This window comes from Zalophus californianus, chromosome 12 (genome assembly GCF_009762305.2).
Source record: "Zalophus californianus isolate mZalCal1 chromosome 12, mZalCal1.pri.v2, whole genome shotgun sequence".
Taxonomy (NCBI): domain Eukaryota; kingdom Metazoa; phylum Chordata; class Mammalia; order Carnivora; family Otariidae; genus Zalophus; species Zalophus californianus.
The window spans coordinates 102314507-102335579 of NC_045606.1; the positions used below are offsets into that span (position 1 = coordinate 102314507).

The following is a 21073-nucleotide window of genomic DNA, read 5'->3' on the forward strand; positions in this document are numbered from 1 at the left end:
TGTGGTGACTGTTTGGAGATAGGGCTTTTATAGAAGCAATTAAGGATAAATCAGATAAAAAAAGGTGGTGCCCTGATCTGACAGGATTAGTGGGCTTATGAGAAGAGACAGGAGCTCGCTGGCTCTCCATCCTCCGTGAGGACAGAGCGAGGGGGTGGATGTCTGAAAACCAGGAGGACAGCTCTCCCTAGAAACCAAACTGGCCAGCTCCTTGATCTTGGACTTCCAGCTTCCAGAACTGTGGGAAAGCCAATTTCTGATTTTTTTTAAAAAACTGGCTTGAGAGAGACTAGGAAAGATGGCAGAGAAGTAGGGGACCCTATTCCAACTGGTCCCTGGAATTGAGCTGGGTATCTACCAGACCACTCTGAGCACCCACAAAACCAGCCTGGGATGTAAGAAGATCTGGATCTCTACAAACAGAGTATCGCAGGCAGTTGGTTTCAAGGTACGAAGCGGGGAGCCCTGATTCCGCGGGCAGATATCGGAGGATAAACGGCAGCAGGAGGGAGCCTGGCCGTGGGGATCCTGCACCGCCGGTGAGCGACAGCCTCCTGCGCTAGGGACGGGGCACAGACTCGCAGACCAGTAGCGGTGGGGAAAGGACTTTAGGGCAGCCCCTGGGGTGGAAACCCAGAGCGGCGGGGTCGCGTGTGCGAACTGGGGGCGGCTGGCGGTTTTAGAAGCACAAGGGGCAGAGACATGCCCCGACCTGGAGGCAGGACTGGGGGCGCTGCGGAGGGGCGCACAACCCAGGATGCCGCAGGTTATAGCAGCTCGGACAGAAACGGAGACAGTGTGGCCTGGAGAGCTCCCTGAAGAACAGACTGTGGTCTCTCTGCTCTGAGGCAGAGGGTTGGAAACGGTCTCTTCTGCTCTGATTTGCGGAAGAGATGCGGAAAGCCGCCAGGGAAAGCTGCAAGAGAACAAAGGCCCCCAAAACTGATTCCCACTGAGCCCGTCCCCAGCCACGGGGGGGGGGGGGGGGGGGGGGGGGGAGCAGGGCAACTCCGCCCAAACAGGGTTGCCTGAGCAACAGCACAGCAGGCCCCTCCCCCAGAAGACAGGCTGGGAAAACAAGAGGCCAGCAACCCTAAGGTCCCTAGAAAACAGGTGCATCTTGCTTGGGTTCTGGTCAATAATTTGGACTCTATACATTCCCTCAAACAGAAGTTTGAGGGAATGAAATGAATGACCCATCAACAGAATGACTAGGAGGAGGAGCCCCCAAAATAGAAAAGACTCAGAGATTATGACTTACACTGCAGATTTACAAATGGACACATATAACCAAGATGTCGGAGATGGAGTTCAGGCTAGCAATTGTGAAGACAATGGCTAGAATGGAGAAATCAGTTAATGGCAACATAGAGTCTCCAAGGGCAGAAATGAAAGCTGAATTGGCAGAACTTAAAAATGCTATCAATGAGATCCAATCCAATCAAGATAATCTAACAGCTAGGGTAAGTGAGGCAGAAGAACGAATAAGCGACCTGGAAGACAATATAATAGATAAAAAGGGAAAAGAGGAGGCCAGGGAAAAACAACTCAGAATCCATGAAAATAGAATCAGAGAAATAAGTGACACCATGAAGCATTCCAATGTCAGAATAATTGGAATCCCGGAGGGAGTGGAGAGAGAGGACTAGAAGATGTATTTGAGCAAATCGTAGCTGAGAACTTCCCTAATCCCCTAATCTGGGGAATGAAACAAACATTCGCATCCTAGAGGCAGAGAGGACCCCTCCCAAGTTCAAGGAAAACAGGCCAATGCCCCGGCATGTAATAGTAAAACTCGCAAATCTTAGAACCAAGGAAACCATCTTAAGGGCAGTTAGGGGGAAGAGATTCCTTACGTACACAGGGAGGAACATCAGAATAACGTCAGACCTATCCACAGAGACCTGGCAAGCCAGAAAGGTCCAGCAAGACATATTCAGGGTACTAAATGAGAAGAACATGCAGCCAAGAATACTTTATCCAGCAAGGATTTCATTTAGAATGGATGGAGAGAGGCAGAGCTTCCACGACCAGCAGAAACTGAAAGAATATGTGACCGCTAAGCCGGCCCTGCAAGAAATATTAAGGGAGGGGGTTCTATAAAGAGAGAAAGACCCCAAGAGTGATATACAACAGAAATTTACAGGGACAATCTATAAAAACAACGTCTTCACAGGCAACATGATGACAATTAATTCATATCTTTCAATAATCACTCAACGTGAATGGCCTAAATGCTCCCATAAAGCAGCACAGGGTTGCAGATTGGATAAAAAGACAGGACCCATCCATATGCTGCCTACAAGAGACTCATTTTGAACCTAAAGATACATCCAGACTGAAAGTGAAGGGGTGGAGATCCATCTTCCATGCCAGCGGACCTCAAAAGAAAGCTGGGGTAGCAACTCTTATATCAGACAAATTGGATTTTAAACTAAAGTCTGTAATTAGAGACACAGAAGGACACTGTATCATTCTTAAAGGGTCTATCCAACAAGAAGATCTAACAATTGTAAATATCTATGCCCCCAACATGGGAGCAGCCATCTACATAAGCCAACTGTTAATTGATAACAATACGTTAATTGTAGGAGACCTCAATACTCCATTCACAGCAATGGACAGATCATCTAAGCAGAAAATCAACAAGGAAATAAGAGCTTTGAATGATACACTGGATTAGATGGACCTCGTAGATATTTACAGAACATTCCACCCTAAAACAACAGAATACTCATTCTTCTCGAGCGCACATGGAACTTTCTCCAGAATAGACCACATACTGGGTCACAAATCAGGTCTCAACCGATACCAAAATATTGAGATTATTCCCTGGATATTCTCAGACCACAATGCTTTAAAACTGGAACTCAATCACAGGAAAAACTTTGGCAGAAATTCAAACACTTGGAAGCTAAAGACCACTCTGCTCAAGAATGTTTGGGTCAACCGGGAAATCAAAGAAGAACTTAAACAATTCATGGAAACCAATGAGAACGAAAACACATCGGTCCACAACCTATGGGATACTGCAAAGACGGTCCTAAGGGGGAAATACATAGCCATTCAAGCCTCACTCAAAAAAATAGAAAAATCCCGAATTCACCAACTAACTCTACACCTTAAAGAACTAGAGAAAAAGCAACAAATAATGCCTAAGCCACGCATTAGAAGAGAAATAATTAAAATTAAAGCAGAGATCAATGAATTAGAAACCAGAAACACAGTAGACCAGATCAACGAAACTAGAAGTTGGTTCTTTGAAAGAATTAAAAGATCGATAAACCACTGGCCAGATTTATCCAAAAGAAAAGAGAAAGAACCTAAATTAATAAAATTATGAATGAAAGGGGAGAGATCATGACTAACACCAAGGAAATAGAAACAATTATTAGAAATTATTATCAACAACTATATGCCAATAAACTGAGCAATCTGGATGAAATGGAGGCCTTCCTGGAAACCTATAAGCTGCCAAGACTGAAACAGGAAGAAATTGACAACCTGAATAGGCCAACAACCAGTAATGAGATTGAAGCAGTGATCAAAAACCTCCCAAAAAACAAGAGTCCAGGGCCTGATGGATTCCCTGGGGAATTCTACCAAACATTCAAAGAAGAAATAACACCTATTCTACTGAAGCTGTTTCAAGAAATAGAAACAGAAGGAAAACTTCCAAACTCATTCTATGAGGCCAGCATTACCTTAATCCCCAAACCAGGCAAAGACCCCATCAAAAAGGAGAATTTCAGACCGATACCCCAGATGAATATGGATTCCAAAATCCTCAACAAAATCCTAGCTAATAGGATCCAACAATACATTAAAAGGATCATCCACCACGACCAAGTGGGATTTATCCCCGGGATGCTAGGGTGGTTCAACATTCGCAAATCAATCAATGTGATAGAACACATTAATAAGAGAAGAGAGAAGAACCATATGGTCCTCTCAATTGATGCAGAAAAAGCATTTGACAAAATACAACATCCTTTCCTGATTAAAACTCTTCGGAATATAGGGATAGAGGGAACATTCCTCAACTTCATAAAATCCATCTATGAAAAACCCACAGCAAATATCATCCTCAATGGGGAAAAGCTGAGAGCCTTTCCCTTAAGATCAGGAACACGTCATGGATGCCCACTCTTGCCACTATTGTTCAACATAGTACTAGATGTCCTAGCAACAGCAATCAGACAACAAAAAGAAATAAAATGTATTCAAATTGGCAAAGAAGAAGTCAAACTCTCTCTTTTCGCAGACGACATGATACTTTATGTGGAAAACCCAAAAGACTCCACCCCCAAATTACTAGAACTCAGAGCACTTCAGTAATGTGGCAGGATACAAAATCAATGCACAGAAATCAGCTGCTTTCTTATACACTAACAATGCAACTGTAGAAAGAGAAATTAGAGAAACGATTCCATTTACAATAGCATCAAAAAACCATAAGATACCTCAGAAAAAACCTAACCAAAGAGGTAAAGGCTCTATACTCTAGGAACTACAGAACACTCATGAAAGAAACTGAAGAAGACACAAAAAGTTGGAAAAATATTCCATGCTCATGGATCGGAAGAATAAACATTGTTAAGATGTCTATGCTACCCAGAACAATCTATACCTTCAAAGCCATCCCGATCAAAATTCCAATGACATTTTTCTAAGTGCTGGAACAAACAATCCTAAAATTTGTATGGAATCAGAAAAGACCCCGAATCGCCAAGGAAATGTTGAAAAAGAAAAACAAAGCTGGGGGCATCACGTTGCCTGATTTCAAGCTGCATTACAAAGCTGTGATCACCAAGACAGTATGGTACTGGCACAAAAACAGACATATAGACCGATGGAACAGAATAGAGAGCCCAGATATGGACCCTCAACTCTATGGTCAAATAATCTTTGACAAAGCAGGAAAAAACATGCAATGGAAAAAAGTCTCTTCAATAAATGGTGCTGGGAAAATTGGACAGCCACATGCAGAAGAATGAAACTCGACTATTCTCTAACACCATTCACAAAGATAAACTCAAAGTGGATGAAAGACCTCAATGTGAGACAGGAATCCATCAAAATGCTAGAGGAGAACATAGGCAGTAACCTCTTTGACATCCCACAGCAACTTCTTTCAAGATACATCTCCAAAAGCTAGTGAAACAAAAGCAAAAATGAACTTTTGGGACTTCATCAAGATAAAAAGCTTCTGCACAGCAAAGGAAACAGTCAACAAAACAAAGAGGCAACCCACAGAATGGGAGAAGATACTTGCAAATGACACTACAGATAAAGGGCTGGTATCCAAGATCTATAAAGAACTTCTCAAACTCAACCCCCCAAAAACAAATAATCAAGTCAAAAAGTGGGCAAAAGATATGAAAAGACACTTCTCTGAAGAAGACATACAAATGGCTAACAGACACATGAAAAAATGTTCATCATCATTAGCCATCAGGGAAATTCAAATCAAAACCACACTGAGATACCACCTTACACCAGTTAGAATGGCAAAAACGGACAGGGCAAGAAGCAACAAATGTTGGAGAGGTTGTGGAGAAAGGCCCTGGGCCCTCCACGCCCTCCCACGGCACCTCTTACACTGTTGGTGGGAATGCAAGTTGGTACAGCCACTTTGGAAAACAGTGTGGAGGTTCCTCAAAAATTTAAAAATAGAGCTACCCTATGACCCAGCAATTGCACTACTGGGTATTTACCCCAAAGACACAGATGTAGTGCAAAGAAGGGCCATATGCACCCCAATGTTCATAGCAGCAATGTCCGCAATAGCCAAACTGTGGAAAGAGCCGAGATGCCCTTCACCAGACGAATGGATAAAGAAGATGTGGTCCGTATATACAATGGAATATCACTCAGCCATCAGAAAGGATGAATACCCAACTTGTACATCAACATGGATGAGACTGGAGGAGATTATGTTAAGTGAAATAAGTCAAGCAGAGAAAGTCAGTTATCATATGGTTTCACTTATTTGTGGAACTGAAGGAATACCATGGAGGACATTAGGAGAAGGAAGGGAAAAATGAAGGGGGGTAATCGGAGGGAGAGACGAACCATGAGAGACTATGGACTCTGAGAAACAAACTGGTGGTGTTAGGGGGGCAGGGGGGATGGGTTAGCCTGGTGATGGGTACTAAGGAGGGCACGTACTGCATGGAGCAGGGGGTGTTATATGAAAACAATGGATCGTGGATCACCACATCACAAACTAATGATGTATTGTATGGTGACTAACATAACATAATAAAATTAAAAAAAAAAGCTGGCTTGAATTCACTTTATTTTTCTTGTGTAAGACTAACTGGTGGCCACAGCTGGAGCCTGGTCATCCGCACGGGGACTCGGGTGTGGGTCTTTACAAGCTGTTGGTGAATTCCTGATAGGGTGACGTGGTGGACACGGTCTCTTTCCAGAGATATCTCCAGCGGTGAGACAGCTGTGGGTCTTGGGAACGGCATCAGAGTGGCCTTGGCAAAGTCACCCGGCGGGACAGTACAGTCCCTGGCCGAGGGGCAGCGGTTGTCAGACTGCCATCACCCGTATGCCAGGGCCTCGGGAGGCAGGGACGAGATGCTCTGGCACAGAGACACAGCGGCCGGTCACCTTGCACGGGACAGTGTGGGGCTTGTCGCTCTTGTTCCCCCGGTAGGCTCGCCGCACAGGATGCTGGAAAGTGTGGCCAGGATCATGGCCCCACCGAAGGCAGTGGCTGCCTCTTGGAGCACTGACCACCCAGACCGATGTGTCCATTGTTGTCTCCGACGGCAACGAGGGCCTTGAGCCTGGTCCGATGGCCAGCAGAGGTCTGCTTTTGCACCGGCAGACTCTTCAAAACCTCATCCCTGAGGGATGCCCCCAGGAAAGAATCAATGATCTCAGATTCCCTGATGGGCAGGGAGAAGAGATCGCTCTTCTCCAGGGACTTGATCTTCATGTCCTTGACCAGGCGGCCCAGCTGGGGGATGGGGGTCCCTTCCTTGCCTCAGCCTTGCCTCGGTGAGCTCTGTGGCCTCGCCCACGCCCACAACCATGGCCAAGGCCATGACCCTGGGTCCTGCGGCCAGAGCCTCCCATTCCAGGGCCCTGGGCCCTCCATGCCCTCCCACGGCACCAGCCTCATTGGCTATTTGCCATTTTCTTGAAGAAGCCAATTTCTGGTGTTTAAGCCACCCTGTGCATGCTACACTTTCATCCAGCACTACAAGGGATTCTGGTGCCGGGTCCTTCCTCAGACAAAGAAACAAAGACCTCACAGCTGGGGATGTTGTCGGAATCAATATCCGAACCCGGGTCTGTTGGCTTTTGTAGCCCGAGGCATTTTGCCCTTTGTTGACCCAGCACCAGATTTGCCTTTAGAGCCAGAGGTCACAGGAAGTAAGGGGCGTACCTTGGCCCCCAGGTGTGGAGCGCAGCGTGGGTGCTCGGCGCATGCTCTGCTCACACCAGCCTCGCCCTTCTTCACGGTGGGCTTGTGCGGACGGTCCTGTTAACCCCTGCTTAATAGATAAGCACATTGAGGGGCAGAGAAGGAAAAGTCTCTCAGCTAGAGAATGGCAGAGTCAGGATGATTTGGACCCAAGACAGTCTTCCCCTTCCAGCATGTTAGTGGTCTCCGTAAGGGCTCTTCCCCTGTGATGTCGTGGTGGGAGCCTGAGGCATGTGTGGGCACACAGCTGGGGGTCTTTTCTGAAGCTCTGAGACCCATCTGGAGGTGACATGCCTGAACTTACCGGATCCCTTTAAATGTATCTCTCTCCTCATTTCCTCCTGGCTTTGGAGACCAGAGAGCAGCGTCTTCCCAGGGCCTTGGGCTTGGTCATATTTATCAAGGCTGCTCCCTGGATCTTCCTCCACGCTTGTTAGATTGTTCTTTTACCTTAAGATGGAGAGCCCATTCCGGGAAGGTACATATATTTTTTTCCAATTGATTTCTTGTCAAGACTAACAAGATCAATCAAATCATATGGCCAATAAAACTGATTTAGCACTCATAAAGCCCCACGACATCTCATATGTGCCGAGAATGAATGACGTGGAGGCAAAGCTGCTCTGCATCTCTTCCCTCCTGGTCACAGGAGGATGTCCTAGCCACACGCTCGGCTTCTGGGCTCCCTTCCCACCCAGCCGACAGGTGCCAGGGAGGGCACAGGGCAGGGAGCTCCTTACGACGCTGGTAGGAAGCAAAGCTACCAAGAAGGCAGCAGGAGGGATTTTATCCATGAACTAGCAGGAGGATGGTGCCATTAGAGAGGGACTATCTGAAACGCTCAGGAGAAAACATCATTGGGAAAATCAATACTTTCCCTTTTGACCTTGTATTGGGACGCTCTGTTGCTTACTCCCACCCACGGTCTCATAAGAGCAGTTCTTGCAGAGCTGTGATTGAACCGTGTGACCTAGTCCTCCTTGGTCATGGCTGCTTGGCCAAGGCCAGGCACCCGGTCTAGGAGAGGTCCAAAGAATCCTCCCTTTGGAATCTGAAGGTGGGCACTTAGAGACTGAGCGGAAGATAGAGGGATAGAGAAGAAGCCAACCGTTGTAGGGTAACCCGTCCCATCAGTGGTGAGGCATGAAGCTGAAGGTTCACGGGATCCTTTCCCTGGGGTCTCTGGAGAGGACCCTGGCCCTATTCAGCTTCTCTTGTGATTTCTGGAACCTAGTACTGCATTATAAGCCCCCCTTTCCTGGAGATAGCTGTGTGGATTTGTATTTCAGACCACCAAATATATCCTGATTGAAACATGTCTTTGGGGAATAATCTGCCTTACCTCATACAGATCTTAGAGCTGAGAAATTTTATGTATGGCAACCTTCAGAGACCATGCAGTTCTGGGGGTGCTGATTTGTAGCGGGTAGGAGTGTTTCTTGTGGGTTGCACTTACCTTTCTTTGGAATATTTTTAGATGCTCCTGTAGGCTCTCCTGTTTACCCCAGGCCCCACCATTCCTTTGATCTTACACTTTGCTTTCTTCACACAGTGCTGCTCTTATCCAGCCCGAGGACATTCACCTGTGACTCCTACCCGAGCCCAACCCTTGAACTTTTCAGAGAGGTGAAGTGACTTTCCCGAGGCCACACAGTTAGGCATTATCACGCCTGGGACCACGATTGAGTTTTTTGACTCCCAAGAAAAGTGGAAATGGAATAGGAGCTGTGGTGTTTAATTCCCCTCCCCCCGACTTTTTGGAGATGTAATTGACATATAACATTGTGCCAGTTTAAGGTGCACAATGTGATGGTTTGATACACATATATACTGTGAAATGACTGTTACAATAAGGTTAATTGACACATTGTGATAGTTAATTTTATGTGTCGACCAAGGGATGCCTGCCCAGATAGCTGGTAACATGTAATTTCTGGGTGTGTCTGTGAGGGCGTTTCCAGAAGAGATTGGCACTGGATTCAGTAGACTGAGTTATGAGATCCTCCCTCATGGCTGTGTGATCCACCGAGGGCCCAAATGGGGCAAAATGGCAAAGGAAGAGCAAAGTTTTCCTCTGTTCTTGAGCTAGGATAGCCATCTCCTGCCCTCAGACCTGGGAGCTCCTAGATGTTGGGTCTTCAGACTCATCCTGATTCATACCAACCACTGGCTTTCCCAGTTCTTGGCTCGCAGGTGGCAGACTGGGGACTTCTCAGCTTCCCTGACTGCACGAGCCAATTCCCAAAATACACTCCCCTCCCCTCTCTCTCTCCTCTCTGTCTCTCTGTCTCTCCCTCTCTCTGTCTCTGTCCCTCTCCCTCTCTCTGTCTCTGTCCCTCTCCCTCTCTCTGTCTCTGTCTCTCTCCCTCTCTCTCTCTCTCTCCCTCTCTCTCTCTGTCCCTCTCCCTCTCTCTGTCTCTGTCTCTCTGCCTGTCTCTGTCTCTCTTCTGTTGGTTCTGTTTTTTCTGGAGAAGCCTGACTACTCACTAGCCCCGTGAAAGAAACACATATGTGTTTCTGAGCCCCTCATACGTGCACTGGTGCTTGCCATTGGGTGATTTGGGAGCAGGTGGTCTTCCTCATGCTGTGCCCTTGGCCTTGCCCCCACCTCTTAGACAGTAGCTGAATAAAAGGGCAGCGCTATCTAGAGAAGCCTCGCAAGGCAGGGAGCTGTCCATTTCCCCTTCCTCAAGTAGCTGGCTCTTAAATTACCCTAGGAAACCCCACGTGGACCTCCAAGTTTCATGGTGATTTTCTGGCATCTGAGATGTTTTCTCAATGCAGGATTAGCGATTCTGGTTCTAGTGCTTTGGGGCCCATGGGGAGACTTGTTTCTGACACACACTGAGACGGAAGGCAGCTGAAGGTCCTTACCAGAGGGTCCTTTATGCTCCAAGGCTTCAGGGGAACAGAGTCCCTGCTGGCATCCCTGGGTGGGTACCTGCCTTTCTCCAGTGGCCTGAGGTCAGAGCCTACGTTCACCAACGTTGACAACTGGAAACACAAAGCAGCCTGGAAACACACCATGTGCCTGGCTCCACCGGCTATCACCAGCAGAAGTTTCACCCTCTGGGTCTCAGCTCCCTGATCTGTGAGGAGACTGGTCCCCTGTGCCCGTGGGCTGTGCCTCCCTGTCAACAGTCACCATCTATGTGCCGGCTTATGTTGACTCTTCACCTGTTCCCAGGAGCCGGCATTCTGGGAGTAGTGAATCGCGTCCTCCTGTCGTCTGGCCATCTGCACTCGATCAGTGGCTGGGGGCTCCTAGTTGGCGCCACGCAAGGCAGCGATCGATCACAGCAACTCGTCCACGGAATGCCAGGTCCAGACAATGTGTTGGCAGCTGTTTCTCAGGAAGTGCTTGGTGTCACCAGGAGCTAGTGTCTCGTTAAGCCCGAGTGTGTGTGTTTTCACTCCCCTTTGCCCAAAGCTCAGCCGAAGACTCGGAGGTGGTCAGGAGGGAAAGCATTCCACACCCAGGACCAGAGTTACAGAATCATAAGTGTGTGTAAGTGGGAGACATCTCAGAAACTCAAAAGCTGCCCGCACCATGACAAATGAAAGCAATACTCATGGGCAAATGGTTTTGATTGATAAATTGCCTCTATGAGTTTTTGAGGACCAACAGCAGCAAATTATATATTGCAGCAATTCTCAAGCAACCCCTGTAACAAATAGCTATTTTTTTTTTTGGCATCAACAAAGTAGTGACTGTGTGGTCTCCATCCCAGGCTCAGGTATGTGTCCTCAGTGAGCCCCCTGCAGGCCACACCTGCTTCCCATGGAGCATCTTAAAGTGCTAGCACCTGAAGGGGGGGTTTCCAGCCTGGGGTGGGTGAGCCCCTTCCCCATACAGGAGCTCTCCCTCTGCTCCACGACTGTCTATGAGAAAGAGCCAGGACCTTCACACCTGCATCCAACCCTGGGCAGGGCACATAGAACTTGGGAGATGGTGGTACCCATCTGGGCACACGTGGTGTTACCAGACCTGCCAAATTCAAGTAAAACCCAGAGGAAGGAGGACAATTGGGCAGAGTGAGGGGCTCACACACACGTATGTGACTCAAATGCTGGGGGTCGGTATGCTGGGGGCCATACCGATATGCCACACCCGAGGGCCTGTCAGACCCTCAAGTTTAATTTCTGAGATGGCTAGAGAGAGAATAAAATTCCCGGTGAGCGTTTTCCGGAGCGAGAAGCTGGGGTCTCCTCCCTGAGATGAGGGCAGTTCAGAGCACGAGTGAGGTAGAAGAGCTGCCAGCAGGGTCCCCCCGCCCCGGGGCTGGGTGTGCTGGCAGGACGCGCGCCTGATGGACTGGGGGGTTTCCTCCTCAGCGCAAGGGCTCAAGGTCGTAGGGATGCCCCTGGTACGGCTGGGGCCGGTCGTCTTACCTGCCACCACCCCTTGCGAGGGGAGGCCCCCAGCGAGTGAGCGCCCAGAGCCTGCAGACCCAGCCGGCGCGTGGCCGAGAGCGGCCGTCACTCCCCTGGTCCCCACGGAAGCCGCTTGCTGGGTCCTGGTCCAGCGGAGGGCAGCGGCTGTGCTGCGCTTCGTGCCAGGTGGTGTATTGGTGTTGAATATGCTGCGGGTCTACGCAGTTTTAGAGGGCCATTTGGCAATTGGTGATTTTCCTGCACCGTGCTGGCTCTACACACCCACCCTGATCGGCTTCTTCTGTTACACGAGACCCAGCCCCCTCCCTCTCTGGCTGGTTTGCGGACGCTTTGGGCCAAAGACGTCCCGCTGCCCTGCCCTGCTTTCCACTTGTTTTGTCCTGGGGGCGGTGCAGGTGGGAGGCTGGGGTGGGCTGGGGATGTGGGGGAAGCGGGGCCACCCTCCGTCTCCCGGCCTGGGTGCCTGGGTCCTGTCCCTGCAGAGCTGAGGAGCCCCCGTGTGTCCTCAGGGAGAAGGGTTGAGAAGAAAATGATGGAATCGGGTGTTTTCCCCACGAGAAGCTTCTGCCGGAGGAAAGTGGGAAATGTATCTCTGTGTATCTGTCAAATAAATAAATAAAATCTTTAAAAAATTAGATTTCCTAAGCCGTAAAATTATTTTACTTTTCTATTTTCATTGAGTCGATTTTAGCATTTTATTTATTTTTTTAAAGATTTTATTTATTTATTTAATTGACAGAGAGAGACACAGCGAGAGAGGGAACACAAGCAGGGGGAGTGGCAGAGGGAGAAGCAGACTCCCCGCTGAGCAGGGAGCCCGATGCGGGGCTCGATCCCAGGACCCTGGGATCATGACCTGAGCCGAAGGCAGACACTTAATTACTGAGCCACCCAGGCGCCCCGAATTGATTTTGGCATTTTACCCGATTTTAAGGATTTTCCTTGTATTCATGTCTTTTGTGAAAAGGCACCACAAAAACTGTTTGGGGTGAAGGCACTGTTGCATGAACACTCGGATCCAGCCAATGTCTACCTTCCATCATGGCCCCAGAGACACCCTGTGGTCTTGGCCCCTGTTGGTGCAACCTCCCCTCCTCACGTCAGAGCCCTCCCATTTTTCCCAAACTCCTCGCTGTGCAAAGGTTTCTCCCTGTGCGGTGGGCCCCCTGACCTATCATTTGCTGCGCAGACCCACACCGCTCTGTAGTAGCTTTGGGTCCCTGAACTACTAACAGGCTTGCTACTGTTCTCAAATTTTCCTAAGTGCGTGCACGTCTCAGCGAAGTTCTAAGGTCCCGGAGGAACATCATCTTTTAGGCAGATGCACATGTAAATGTGGCTGAGACTTATTATCCTGACTAACTGGGGTAAGGCCAGACGGCGTCTTGCAGTCTGAGTTACAGCAGTCATTTAAACAGCTGTTATTGCACCACCTTCGAGTTCATACAAAACACTAGTGAGACGCGCAAAATATCCTCTGTTCATCATGCAAACTCCAAGGCTCTGTTTTAACAAATGAATGAATCATTAATGATGATTCATATTTGACTTTGGCCTATTGTATATTAACTGGCCCTTCTCTATATTCAAAAATAATCGTCCTGTTTATTTAGGTTAAATGTGCATACTGTAATCTTGTTCATGCTATTTCTTTTTTTTTTTTTTTTAAGATTTTATTTATTTGACAGAGAGAGACACAGCGAGAGCAGGAACACAAGCAGGGGGAGTGGGAGAGGGAGAAGCAGGCTTCCCGCAGAGCAGGGAGCCTGATGTGGGGCTCGATCCCAGGACCCTGGGATCATGACCTGAGCTGAAGGCAGACGCTTAACGACTGAGCCACTCAGGCGCCCCTTGTTCATGCTATTTCTTAGCAAACATTTCTTTTACATTTATTAATATGATCCTTAAAACTTCCAGAAAACTCAAAGGTAAGTTACATATATATATATGATTTTATTTATTTATTTTTATTTTTATTTTTTAAGATTTTTTATTTGACAGAGAGAGAGAGAGTACAAGCAGGGGGAGAGGCAGAGGCAGAGGGAGAAGCAGGCTCCCCACTGAGCAGGGAGCCCGATGCGGGGCTCGATCCCAGGACCCCGGGATCACGCCCTGAGCTGAAGGCAGACAGTTAACTGTCTGAGCCACCCAGGCGCCCCTATTTATTTATTTTTTAAGTAGGCTTCATACCCAGCATGGAGCCCAACTCAGGGCTTGAACTCACAACGCTGACATCAAGACCTGCGCTGAGATCGAGTTGGATGCTTAACCGACTGAGCCACCCAGGCGCCCCCTAAGTTTTAAATTTAACTTAAAAATTAATGCTAATATTTTACAGCCCAGACCAAGATCAATGGACACAAATTCTGAGTGAGTAGGGTCTGAGAAATGAAGGCTTGATTCTCCAGCTTGGCTAGAGGGAAAGGAGCCCATTTGGCCCCCGACGTCACTGAGCTGGGCGGATTCCTCCTTTCCACACAGAGCAGGTCTGATGACCATTCCTCTGCCTTTGGGGCCGAGGAGTTTGAGTGACGCTGGGTCAAAGGGACCTTCCAGGAGGCAGGCACCCCAACCAGGTGGCACCTTGGGATTTCATGGGCATGAGGCTGGTCTCAGGGCTTGTTCTGCCAGCGTGGGTATCCTCATTTCGGGTGTTATAACTGTGGCCCACTGGGGGAAAAACATTAGCCGTCTTAATGGAATACCTTTACCTTGTTCTCCCTGGTCAGTTCCAGCGTGCTGGAGAAAAAAACAGAAGCTGCCCAAGCCAGTGTGTGGTTGGAAGGTCGTGGCTAACTCCTGCTGGGAGCGCGAGGCCCCAGTGTCTCCCACGGAAACGGGGCCCAGGGGCTGGGGGGAGCGCCGCAGGGCCGGGTCATCATCCGACAAAGCGACACACCGGCCGCCACGTCGCTTGTTTTCTGCAGGAGCTGTGGTTGTCCGCCCCTCCTCCCGAAGACTGTTCTGGGGTTGAAACGGAACAGAAACAAACAGTATATGCGAATCACTGGTTCTTCGGGAGATCCTGGGGTATTGCTTCGAGTCCCACAAGAACGAATCGTCATCCTCTTTGACTTAGCCGGGGTCATATTTCACCAGTAATTAAAGTTCACCCAGGGAGTGTTCCCTTGAATATAAAGTGCTCCTGGGCTCAGGCGGACTCTAGAAACACTTTCTTCCCTTTGCTGGAAGGGAGTGAAGACCTCTTGCAGCTGAGGCCCTCTGCACACTGTGTGTGTGGGCAGGCCTGTAGGAATGGCTGCTTTATTTAGAACCCCCCTCCCCCCTGCCCCGCCCCCCAAATCCGTAACCTAACAAAATGGACTTGGTGTCCTTAAAGCAAAGGGGATTTTCTTGGCCCACTGTTGCCTGAGGCTGACTTCGCTGTTGACAGAAAGTCATACTGCGAGACATTTGTTTTGTTAATGGTGTTACAATCATATCTAAATGGCAAATACAATAAAGTCAGCTATAATTTGTGTTGGCCACAGAGTATCTCGTTATTTGGAGGATCGATTGCTTCAGAAACCCGGGCTGAGATAGAGTTGCCCTCAGTTTTGTCTGATCAGGGATGGAGCCATGATGAATTTTAATACCATTTGGTTTAAATGCAAATGTTAAAATAAATAATTGCTTTGCTACAGGCCTCGAATATCTTACCAAGAAGCACATGCATAAGATGAATGTTTTAAAGGGAGAGCTTGACATGTTATCAATTATTTCATGTAGAAGAATTAACAGGAAAAAAATGCTTGTTGTGGCAATTTCCTGTTCTCCTATCACACACTGAGAGGCGGTTGTTCATCTGACTTGCAAAGCATTGTGACCTCTCATATGGATGGTGTTAATAGGGTTCTCACATTTAATACAGTGTCCTCGGCAAAATATTAGTCCTTGGCCCAGTTTGTGTTAGCTGACGAGCAAAGACCTTCCCTTACGTGGGGTGTGTGTGTGTGTGTGTGTGTGTGTGTGTGTGTGTGTGTGTGTGTTCATTCTCTCTCCCCACACTATACCACCTTCTAGGCAAATCTAATTTCTATTTTCCCAACGTGTCTTTGATCTACAGGCTACCTATGCACACGGACGAGAGGGTGAGGGCCCCTGGCCTGTCCCGCGGGGGTCCTCCCTCTGCATGGTGAGGCTACGACAGGCTCTCTGGGGGACATCAGGGGCAGTCTTGCACCAGCGGGGCTCAGGGAGAAGGCTCAGCACCTCTCCCTCCTGTGCCGCCCACCGTCCCTGCAGCTCCCTGCATTTCTCCAGCCTCCTGTTTGCTTTGCCACATTCAGCTTTAGCGCCGTGTTTCCTGTGTCCCTGCAGTGTGAACGATTGCCAAGTTTATCAAGCCCGGCTGAGTCAGACACCCTCTGTGGGCGACCTCTCCTCCCATCAGGCCAGGCCTCGGGGTCCAGCCACGGCCAGGGCCAATGGCCATGGTCACAGGGTTCTGGGCTCCCCCGAGATGTCAGCTGCGCCCTGGCTTTCTGCCCTGGGGAAGCTCTCACATCCTGCAGTGGGAAGCACTCATTTCTGCACAAATGGGAGAGGGGAGGGATGCCCCATGGCACCCGCAGCTCATGGGGAGTGGGCGCCTCGGGATCAAGGCTTCCCTTTCACCTCCCTGGTCACTGGCCCTGCCTTCCTTTTCATAGACCATTTACTTAGACACTTGTGAACTCTTTCTCTGCCCACCTGAGATGTAAATCTTTTTGAAGCCTCTTGCTAGTTTGACAATTCAGGCCTGTCTTTCTCAGAGACCTGGAGCTACCTCTTTGAAGTGTAACCATCTGGGGGGATAGCGCCCCACCTTTGTTTTCCAGGGGAGTGCTGAGCCTGACTTCTGTGGGTGCTTTGTTCTACCTGTAGAACTACCTCCTGTCCTGAAGACGAAAAGTTTGCTTTCCTTTTGGGTCAAGGCAGTTGGGGATGGGACAAACGAGACATTCCCCCTTGCTCCAACTCCTGAAACTCCCCCTGCCCTTTGTTCCAGCTGAGTGGAGCTCAGACTGAGTTCTGGCCTCTCTCCCCTGTTGCAATAGCCCTGAATAAAACCTTCCCTGCCTGTTTCACTTTGGTGTGATTTTTGCTTTGACAGTGGGGTGGGCAACACTTGAGGGAAGACAGCAGATCACTTCATTTTGGGAAGTGGAGAGATGGAAGGTGAGTCCCTACGTCCCCAATATTTTTGTGGCTTGTTTTCGATCTTTCGTGTGTGTGTGTGTGTGTGTGTGTGTGTGTGTGTGTGTGTGTGTGGCTTATTTTCTACAGATTGGACAGATTAGACATTGAAAATGCAAATGTAGTTGGGATTATTGCTGCTGTCTTGGAAAAAAGTAACTGCCAGCTACAGGAACCAAAGCTGTTCTTATTAATATATAATTCAAAAGGACAATGGCTGCTACATGACACCAAATTGTAGCTGGGGACAAAGACCCCTTTGGATCTTTGGCTTTGTTGATACCTCCTGGGGGATTTGTGTTGGCTGTGCAGGCTTCCCCCCCCCGCAGTTTGTCATCCTACGTTTTGGTGTCATTGGAATTCCTCAGTGAGCTACTGAATTTAGCCCTTCCTGCCTTTCTCCCTGTGTCTGAGGTGAGGGTCAGAGCTGAGCATGCTGGGAGCCTGGCGCTGGTGCTGACCAGCCCCTCAGGGGGTGTTGCTGTGGGAGATGGCAATTAAGAACAAGAAGCATTGGATGATTTTGGTTTTGATCTGGAACCGAAGCCAAAGATTCAACTCAACAGAGGCACTTACATGGCTCTCCAGTGAAATCACTATGTTTTTTCTGTTTCAATGCATTTTTGGTGTCATCTCTATGTAGCCTATTTAAGGTAAACCTTTTTCCCTCTGTGTGTAATAACCTCTTAGCATCCCATTAAATGCATACCCTTTTCACTTCAAAAAATATTTCCATTGGGACTTGAAATTAAGCCTAATTTTTCTCTTTTTCTTCTCAGTCTATCTGCGTTACACGGAGCACCCAGCACTCCTGCTGAGTGGCATTCATTGGTAAATGGGAGGCAGAGAGTCCAGACCACGTTGCATCGACTCTAGGAATTCAGTACATTTTCGTCTCCTTATTTGTGTTTGTCCTTGTGTACAGTTCTGTGCATTTTTATCCCATGCATAGATTCATGAAACTTCCACCAAAATCAATATTCAAAATCAACACAAAGGACCTCCCTGGCGGATCCTCTTATATGCACCCCCCACGCATGCTGCCCACCCCTGTACCCTGGCAACCAGTAATCTGTTCTTTGTCTTTGCACTTTTGTCATTTTGACCATGTTGTATAAGTGGAATCCTGCCGTTTGTAACCTATGGAGACTGACCTTCCCACTAAACCCTTGAGATCTGTCCGGGCGGTTGTGCAAACAAGTCTGCTCCTTTTTATTGCTGAGTGCTGTTTCACTGCATGCGTGACCCAGGGTTTGAGTCACCATTCACCCACTGAAAGGCATTTCATTATTTTGCCGTTATGAATAAAACTGCTATGAACATTTGTGTATGTGTGTGCATGTGTATGTGTATAAATGCCCGAGACTGTGAGTGTTGGGCTATATGGCAAGTGCATGTTTAGTTTTGGTCAGCAATGGTCCAGCTGTTTTCCAGAGTGGCTGCACATTATACATTGGACACCCAGCTTCTCTGCATCCTCACCAGCACTGAGATCAGAGTGGGTTCTCTGCTTCCACACTTGGGAACAAGATTCCCTCCTCCTCCCCAAATTTCTGGAGATGGAGACTAGAGAGAAAGGGGTAGAAAGCTGATCTGCAAATACAGTTAAAAACATTCAAACGGTATTGAAATAAATATATTTTGTACAGATACGTCCTTGCTGTTTTCCTCCATCACAGTGGTGCGGGTGGCGTGGGAGTGTTGTCTTTACAGCTTCCGGGTGAGCACGACTTCTTACCTTTTCTGAACACTTCCCCCAACCTGTGGGCTGGCCTCTGCTGGAGGGCTCACCTTACCCTTGTCGGCTGATGGGAGAGTTCCAGGGAAGCTGTTACCACCTCCCCCACCCCCCACTGCTGCCACCAGGCTTGCCACAATGCCTACAGTTCCCCCTGGCTCCACTATAGCCGTGACGACTGTCACCACCATAACCACCACCAGCTTTTACCATGAGTCAAACACTCAGGAAACACTGAAGATACATCATCGTGCTTAGTCCTCATGGCAACCCGTTGTCAAGTTACTGTTTCCTTGTTAACCCTGAAAAATCCTGGGTTTCCTCCCGCCCGCCCTTTCCTTTCCTGCTCTTGCGCCCAGCAGCAAATGGGTTGTGGGCTCCACCCTGACCCTGACATGCCGGAGTTGGCTTCCTGTCTTACTCGCTTGGCCAGTTTCTTTCACTCCTTGGTTTGCAGACGTATTTCTACATCTGTCCACAGACCCATCCATCATCCAGAGCTGATCGTGTGTCTACCATGTGCAGGCTCTGTGTCAGCTCAAGACGCGCCTCCATCTGGAGGGAAAGTCTAGCGGGAAGAACAAGTCAGGACAATGACCATAGAACATGACAAGTAACAGCCAAACACGAACAAGTGTCTCCACCTTGCTCCCTGGTGACTGCCTGTCTTGCCTTTTACTCTGGTCTTTTGGGAAAACTGATTTGTCTAAATGATTGACTTTTCAATTAGCTTTAGGATTTCTGAATCCTTATTGACTTTCTATCTTTATCTCTGCCACTGGCTTCCTGGTTGAACCAACTTCTCGCTCTGCACCTGGAACATAATGCATAGTAACAAATATAATTTCTAAGGAAGGAGTGAAGCTGTCCTGACAGCCTGTTCCCATCTGGTTTTTATAGACACTCTGCACATTGCATTTGGGACTTGGACTAAGGATTCTTGAGTCCTGCCTGCCATTCCTCTCAACCTGTTCTTCTTGCACTGTATGATCCTCACATCCCTGGCCCCTTGGCTCCCCATGTCGTTCTCCTGGATGGATCCATCCTTAGGATGTCTGTGTGTGAATTCCAAGAGTGACCAATGCATGGCCTTGCACGTGTGCTCCAGAAGCCTCATTCCGTCCAGTTCTGCCTGATGCCTGACTGGACATCAGGTACCTAGAGACCCTCTCCCCTGTTCTGAGTTAGCATGGCTATGGAAGAGAATGGTTTTCTGAAATATGTACATGGAAGAAACATTGATCTTATAATGCAGCTGGGTTCACAACAGTAAGACCCTTGAAATTATTTTCTTTTTTTTTTTTTTAAAGATTTTATTTATTTATTTGAGAGAGAGAGAATGAGAGATAGAGAGCACGAGAGGGAAGAGGGTCAGAGGGAGAAGCAGACTCCCCGCCGAGCAGGGAGCCCGATGCGGGACTCGATCCCGGGACTCCAGGATCATGACCTGAGCCGAAGGCAGTCGCTTAACCAACTGAGCCACCCAGGCGCCCCCTTGAAATTATTTTCTTGTAGGTCTTTGGTTGTTTTCCTTTGAACAGATTGAAAAATAATGGGACAAGTGGAGATACTTTTAAGATTTGCTGCAGTCTGGAGGGAATTAATTTATTCCTTTGTAATTGAAGATTAGATACAAAGATTATTTTTAGCTGGAGGCTTTCTTAAGCCATGTAGAATTCTTGGCAATCAAACATTTTAAGTGTTTCCCCCCTCTTTTGAATTTCTTTTTGTTATTTCCTGACTGGATTGAGGCACAAACAGATGGAGTGTTTTCTAATGCTCTGGCTGATGCCTGAAAATAACATGCTTCTTTTCTTCCCCTCCTGAGTAATAAAAACAAAATCAAAACGTCTTCTATGTGTGTGGTTACTTAATCAGATCAATTGAAATAAATAGCAGAAATCACTGAAAAGGTCAAGTAGACGGTAGTTAAGAGCAGACTGTGGCCAGACTGTGTGGGTTTGAGTCTTGGTAACTTATTAGCTGTGTGACTTTGGGGAAATTATTTAATTTCTCTGTTCTTGGCTTTCCTCATCTGTACACTGAGGATAATAGTGAGACTTCTCTCTTAGGGTTGTTTTGAAGATTAAAAATAATATAACTCACTAAAGCAGTGTCTGGGTATATTTAGAAACATAGTAATTATTTTGAGCCTGTTATTTCTTTTCAGGAAATTGTGTGATTCTTTGGAGGAAGGGTCTAACTGCCGTTTGTAAAAGGCCTGATTCCTGAGGTCATGTGGGAAAGCAGCTCGCTCGCTCAGAAACTTGACCCTTATTGATAGGAACTGACTTGCGTTGAGAATTTTCCACGAA

General features: G+C 48.0%; 1 protein-coding gene across 10 annotated transcripts in view; it reads left to right on the forward strand.

Annotated features, from left to right (window-relative positions):
* The window catches only part of ACTR3B (actin related protein 3B), a 145731-nt gene extending 127315 nt beyond the window's left edge, over window positions 1-18416 (forward strand). For 6 of the 10 annotated variants that reach the window (XM_027574024.2, XM_027574035.2, XM_027574036.2 and 3 more), the window contains 2 exons: window positions 16938-17002; window positions 17800-18367. In XM_027574024.2, the coding sequence (XP_027429825.1) occupies window positions 16938-17002; window positions 17800-17896 (162 nt within the window). In that variant the 3' untranslated portion in view covers window positions 17897-18367. Of the gene's footprint in view, window positions 1-16937; window positions 17003-17799 lie in introns of all 10 variants that reach the window. The other 4 variants (XM_027574033.2, XM_027574034.2, XM_035723325.1 and 1 more) reach the window with 3 other exon arrangements.
* The last annotated feature ends 2657 nt before the right edge of the window (window positions 18417-21073 follow it).